General features: G+C 40.3%; 1 protein-coding gene across 2 annotated transcripts in view; it reads right to left on the bottom strand.

Annotated features, from left to right (window-relative positions):
• Nucleotides 1-788: 788 nt before the first annotated feature.
• Nucleotides 789-7,300, bottom strand: part of LOC137657809 (ribosomal RNA small subunit methyltransferase NEP1) — a 102,096-nt gene continuing 95,584 nt past the window's right edge. For both annotated transcript variants that reach the window (XM_068392334.1, XM_068392333.1), the window contains exon 6: nt 789-973. In XM_068392334.1, coding sequence (XP_068248435.1) covers nt 860-973 — 114 coding nt within the window. In that variant the 3' untranslated portion in view covers nt 789-859. The remainder of the gene's footprint in view (nt 974-7,300) is intronic.

Here is a 7,300-nt window from a genome sequence, read left to right as displayed (position 1 = left end):
CAGTCACATCCCCAAAAGGAGACCAAAGTAGAGAAACACTTCATTGAAGTCTTCTTGGGATTTACCAATTCCTACCCAGAAAAACACTTTGCATGCTTCTCCCCCTTCAAAGTGTATACCTGTCACTGCACCGGATGATTGGGAACAATCCTGTCCTTTACAAGATTCACAGAGGGAATGTACGTCTACTGCTGGTTTAGCCATAAACTGGGACATGTACCGCCGGTTTACCCATACTCTGGTGGCAGTGTCCATCTTTCCTCAGCAAATGTGAACTTGCTCCCATGCCATCAATCAAAAACCACAATCACTTCTTAAAAAATAAAGATTTGTAAAGAACTGACTATACATGTGTATGCATCAGCACACGAATCAAAATTGAAGGCTTTCCGGCTGGAAATGGCGTGGGGATACTCGTCCAACACCAGCTGGAAAACTGCTTGTTATCCAATTTTAATAACCACTCCAGCTCCTGCTGAATCAATCTCCCTAATTAAAAAATGAGGGTTTGTAGGCTGCGTAGTAACAAACATGTGATGCTAAGAATAACTCGGAGGAATTTCATTTGGTATTTCTACAGCAATAAGGAATACTTTCTAAGGAGTCCCAATATGCCATTTAAGAGTACTAAAGTCACAAGACCATCAATACTCCTAATTATTTGCACAAGCAGGTAGTCAATGAGTTTAATTTTCACTATTAACAATAATTGACCCTTTACAACTTTTTCTATGTGCAATAAAACTGTGATTTACAAAAGTTAGCGGTTAAATAAAACAATATTCATATATGTTTTATATAAAATATACTGTAATCCAAACATTAAAGGGCTCAAATTGAGTACATTATACTTTACCATCTACTTTATTCCCCATTCTTCTTCAAACCCAGAGCAGAGTTTGGCACATGTAAGAGCTGCTGACAGGTGGTACTGAGAAAATGAAACTTCCTTCTCTACATAATCAACTTCTACCTGAAAAATTTACAAAATTAAAATATTCAAATTCTCAAGCCAGTTATTACTCTATTAATCAATTTTAACCAGACTAATGATTCATTTTTCATAGGACTGGTTAATAGCATGAAAAATAAAAGGAAAATATAAACAATATGAATCATTGAACAAACATAGGTGTTTTTAATTTCCAAACGATACAAAAACATTATTATGTTATGAGTTTTATCTAAATTTTCCCACTGCACAGAAAAAAAAATGAAATAGATGGCAAATATTAGTTATACGGTACAGTAATACCTCTAGATACAAAATTAATTTGTTCTGGAGTGGCTTTTGTATCATGATTTTTTTTGTATAATGAGGGCAGTTCTACATGTAAATTGCCTAATTTGCTCCAAACCCTACAAATACACCACATTAAATTTTACAATAAAGCTGTAACTACAGGGAAATACAGCCAAATACATATGAATCATTCAATATACTTAACCTAACTTTTGATACCTATAAATGGAGTACTGTAGTTATTAGAACATAACGCAATCAAATCATAAATGGAAAATAATACAATATATACACTACTGTCAGGTACTGTACTGTATTGTACATATAGAAAATATTCAGTACCATATGCACTGTACTTTATCAATGTTACCCTAACTGTAGAGAGGTATGTTTTATATCATGCATAATCAAACCGTTTTCTTCCACTCGCACATATTTTCAGCTGTAGCTAATTTATTGTTCAGTAAAATAATTTTCAGCTGTAGCTAATTTATTGTTCAGTAAAATAATTAATATTCATTAGTGATAAGTCAATAAATAACCTACCTCTTTTTCTTTTTACATACTCGTATCTTTAAGCTATTTTATAGTAATACAAGCAAGATTCATTGATGTCAATAGGTACGTGTACTTGCTCTGGAATGAATTAAATTTTTGTTCGGTAAAGTTTTTAACCAGTATTTATTGACCAAAAAGAAGGAAAAATATATCATCTACGTTTTGATATGCATAGTAGCATTGTGTGCACATATACACCGTAGATACACAACACAGTATTGTTCATTGTGCTTTTTAATTAAAAAAATATACTCAAGATATAAAATCAATTGAAAGTAATCATGACATTAAGAAGAAAAATTATTTTCTGATCTGCTACTTATTTACCAAAATGAAAGAAAAATATATTGCAAATGTGTTTGAAATGCATAGTAGCATTGTGCTTTCTTACATACCATACAGTTCTGTTCATTGTAATTTCTAAATTAAAAATGTATCTATTTATATAAAATTAATTGTAATAAATAATCATAACATTAAATGGAAAAAATATGTTACAATCTGTTATTTATTTACCGAAATGAAAGAAAAATATATTGCTGTTTTGATATTTGAAGTACCCTTGTGCGTACGTACATAGGAGAGCAGGATCTTATGACAGTAACTAGCATCAAGGTAGGGAGATAACTAATTGCAGAGCAGGATGATGATGGAGAGTTTACAGTTTTGTGGCACGTGAATTTTAAAATAATTTTTCTGCGCCCGGGTGAATCTAGTTTCGTATCATGAGGGATTTTTCGTAATGACGTGAAAAAATAGTGTTCGTATCTCTTTTCCCATCACGAATTTTTCGTATACAGAAACGTTCATACCGAGAGGTATTACTGTAGTAACATATTCTATGATAAGGCCAGTTGAATTGGTGACAATTATATAGAGGGGTTGAGTTTGCTGTTCTCTTAAATCAAAAGAGGGGTTGAGTTTGCTGTTCTCTTAAATCAAAATCTGGTCAACATAATTGATGGCAGAATTCTTTCTTATGTGTTACAATATTAAGGAAAAATACGAGGCTTATCATCTTTAGAAAAGTAATGATTCAAAATTAATTTGGAATAACTACTCGGCTGAAATAATTAATGCTTCAACTGAAAAAGAATAAACTTTTACCATAAAAGAATCCTTTTCTAGTACAACCAAGGAGCATGAATGGTGGGTTACCCTTAATTCTGCAATTTGTTGTAGACTTAGCAGTTTCTCCTTTGCTTCAACTAAATGGGTCTGTGTCACTGTCCAAAGGAAAAGACAACCCCATGGGGTGATGCGTTTATCAATAAGCTAAACAAGAAACCCAATCTTCCTCCGTCCTGTAGCTAACTTAACTATCATTATTATTACTAGCAAAGCTACAACCCTAACTGGAAATGCAGGATGCTATAATCCCAAGGGCTCCAACTGGGAAAATACCCCAGGAGGAAAGGAGATGAAGAAACCAATAGAATAGGGTTACTGTGTGTACCCTCAAGCAAGTTAACTAACCCAAGACAGTGGAAGACCATGGTACAAGGCTATGAAGCTACCAAAGACTAAAGAACAATGGTTTGACTTTGCTTGCCTAGAAGAGATGCTTTCCATATCTAGTCTTTTCTCTACCATTACAAGTGGAATACTGTATAGCCACTGAACAATTACAGTGCCAGTAGTTAATCCCCTAAGAGAAGAAGAATTTTTTACTTATCTTAGTGTTGTTAGTTGTATAAAGAAAGACGATATTGTGTGAGGATTATGCCAGACTATTTAGTGTATATGTAGACATATGAAAAATTAACTGTAACCAGGGAGGGATCCAATGTAGTATAATCTGGCCAGTCTAAGGACCCAATAACTCTCTTGCAGTAAAATCTCAAAATCTCAACGGGTAGATGGTGCCTTGGCCAACCTACTACCTTCCATACCTTTTCCACCTGGTGAAAGTAAAATGCTACTACTGGACCTTGATGCATATGGAGGTGTAAACTAGAAATAACAAATTTGTAATTAATTTGTATTTTTCCTAGTATATAAACCTGGGGCTATTTATAAGGTATACTTTCGGTGCAGCTGAAAGACGAGCCATGATAATTTCAGTGAGGGATAACTACCCCATCCGCTAGTTAGCGGGTGGGGGGTGGGGTAGACTGGCTACCCCGCTCGCTCACACCTCTCGGCTGAGTAACCACTTTGCTTAATGGCAGGACTTCTCGGGGGACAGGGTGGTGGGCCAATTTGTATAAATAGCTCCAGGTTTGTATACTAGGAAAAATACAAATTACTTACAAATTTGTTATTTGTTCCGACGTAGATACAAACCCTCCGCTATTTATAGGGTGACTTACTCTTAGGAGGGAGGAAGTCCTCACCAACTGGCCTTGGTCATGACCCGGGGTCCTCTCTATTTCGATCTGTGATTGATAGTAGAAGGGACCCTACCCTCGCTAAAATCAAGTGCCGATATGAGGTAATGACTGATAGGGGCCTGCAGAAACTTGTGTGTGAGTGGAACTAACAGTGTGGCTTGTCTTTAACATAGGAACTCGAGTACAAAACCTATTGTTCGTAAGACTTACCCAATACCCTCCCTCAAAAAGGTATTGGGGACGTAACAAAGTACTGTATTCTTCTATACTTAGGAGGCAAAAGGGAAATAGGTCTTACCTGCAGCGAGGTAAGGTCAGCTATGCCGAGGTTTGCGGAGCTGTTTTCCCCATAGGGAAGAAGGTGAAAGGAAGAAAGGAGCCAGGCATTCTTAGCTCATTCACCCCAGACTAATACAGGTAACCTCAGCCCTCCACCCTTTGCTACTTGTCCATCAAGGAGCCTGAGGTGTTTAGACCATTTGTTGTGCGACCACCACAGGACCGATGGAAAAGGTCTCCATGTTCTTGTGGGTTACGTCTTTGCAGGTAGTGGGCCGCGAAGGTCGACCAACGCTTCCACATGCCCACTTAAAGTATCTGCACCACAGAGTAGTTTCTTGAATGCCAGGGAGGTAGCAACGACACTGACGTTACGAGCTCTGGGTCTTAGGGTGGAGAAGAGTCTAGACTGAGAGCAACCTCAATTGCCTTCTGGTCCCAGAGGGGAAGGAAATCCATGAGATCCTCCACTTGATATTCCCCATGCTGGTCAACAGTGCCGACACACGGGGGCGAGCTGGTATCGTTCTTTTAAGGTAACCCAACAGATTCCTCACTTGGTAAAACCCCAGTTGATAGGTTTTCGGTTACCGAACGAAGACTCTTTATTCGAAATGGGCTGCACCTAGGGTACAGCACACTCGGATTTTGAGTCTTGGCAAACCACTCAGGGACGCCGCTGAGGATTAATTCTCCCCGTCTCCTAGAGTAGGAGACATCAGAAGATGGATCATACAACACACTAACTCTCTTGGTCAAAGCCCAAGTGAGTAGAAAGGCCGTCATTCGTGTAAGGAAGCGATCTGCTGCCTGGCATAAAGGTTCGTAGAGAGGGGCCTTCAGAGACTGAAGGACCCGAACCGCGTTCCCAGGAGGAGGTTGAGATCCGACGGGGGACAAGTTATCTCAAACTAGTACAAGTAAAGGCATCGATGGGAGAGAATCCCCTTCCACGACATCAGTCACAAAGGACCGAACACTTCACCTGGAAGACCGACGCTGAAAAGTGTCTGAGGTGCCTAGACATCTTTTCCGCAACTCGTTGCGAAAGGCCTCTCTGAGAGAGGTGGTGTAGGATTGTCCCAGGCGTGGAGTCGAAGCAAAGCTACAGCTTAGGAAAGTGTTATTATGTGGCTGCTTGGAAGATCGTGTCGTGGGGGAAGATCCCTCTGAACTCCGACAGAAGCTGTTGAAGGTCCGGGAACCATTCTGCGGGTTGCCATAGCGAAGCTATTGGAACTCCATTAGGGGCTGCAGAAGGTCCGGGAACCATTCTGCGGGATGCCATAGCAAAGCTATTGGAGTCATTGATAAGATCTTGCTTATCCTGACTTGGCTGAGGACTTTTTCACCAGACCGAATGGGGGAAAAAAGGCACACGTCTAGGCCGCCCCACCGATCTTGGAATACATCTTGATTGAGGGTCTGGTGTTCCGGGACTGGAGAACAGTCGAGCAGGAGCCTGAAGTTCAGGGCCGCTGCGAGCATAACCACAGTCGGTGACCTCACAAAGTTAAGATTTTGTTGGATACAAGATGACTCCAAGAATACTAGGAGCTCACTACCTGGGTGGTTTTGCAAGCACATTCCTGTACCAGGAATGACGCGAGCAGATGGGGGAAGCTAGTTGTCCTCTGTCCATCTGAGGCTTCGTACTGCTAGATGGTTCTCTAAGAGAGGTGAATGCTGGTACCTTTATGAATCGGGCCAACGGACGAGGCTGGAATGGTGCGGCATATGCCGGCCCCCTCTCTTTTAATGCATTAAAGAGAGCATCAGATCCAGAGGGAAGACGAGAAGACAGGCCTCTTTGCAGAAGCTCTCGTCTGCCACCCATCATCCACGGATTGTCCAGCGGTGAGGGGGGGTGCATAGCAATAAATACATCTCGAGATGATGTCGAGACGTGAAACTATTTGCACGTTCTTTTAATGAAGGGGAACAGCCTGTCCTCCCTCCAACTGCCACTAATCCAGTGTGGTTGGCCGAATAAGACCGATACCAAACGGTAAACCAGTTAATCAGTACAGCTTATGTTATACAGTAATAGCAAATCTCCATAGAGATCGCTTTCCAGACAAGAGACTGTACGGTAATCACCGAACGCATCCAACCAAACCCAAGAAGGGATTGAGACGTATCTTCAATCTATTGTTGGATGGGTGAAAAGCATAAGTCTACTACGGAGCAGTAACACCGAACTGTGAGCATGACAAGCATACATGCGTAGTTCGACTTAAAAGTCGTGTCCGGAACTCTGTTGGAGAACGTTGAAAACGTTCGTAACGGAGGTTTCTACTTCTTAGGACAAAAAACGTTCGTACTTCTCTGTCTCCGACCGGTAAACTAGCATTTATATTAATGTTCCCTTTACTAGGGAGCAGATATGCTTATGAGAAGTTTCCAGCCAAAGCCTTTGTAGGAGACTAAGACTTTCGATCGGGGGAAAGGAAAAAAAATGCCTATAAGGAGGCAGAACGTAAATGCCGTATGTCTGGTTACAGGAAAGTAGCCAAGTAATGTACTGAATAACCTTGTTTCAGTAAGGGATATAAATATACAACTTAATAAAACGGAGTTCTAATTGCAAGATGTAATGTAGCCTTTATTGGCAGAAAGATCGCTTGCACGCATATATGTACTTGTCCATTTGCGCTAGCACATGCGTATTCTCTGCCTCTAGGAAACGTTTGCAACGAATCCGGTTGCGAGAATAATGTATGTGCGACGAATCGCAACATTATTGCTCAAGGAATTTTGATCGTTGACTAACTAATATTTTCTTGAATGAGAGCGCACATGTTCTCAAACAAAATATACAGTTATAGAAGTGATCATTTCCCCTTTGGTTTACCCCTCCTCTTTAAGTGAGAGGCTAGCCAGTGTT

This window comes from Palaemon carinicauda, chromosome 18, assembly GCF_036898095.1.
Source record: "Palaemon carinicauda isolate YSFRI2023 chromosome 18, ASM3689809v2, whole genome shotgun sequence".
Classification (NCBI taxonomy): Eukaryota; Metazoa; Arthropoda; class Malacostraca; order Decapoda; family Palaemonidae; genus Palaemon; species Palaemon carinicauda.
This window is presented reverse-complemented; position numbering and strand designations above follow the sequence as displayed.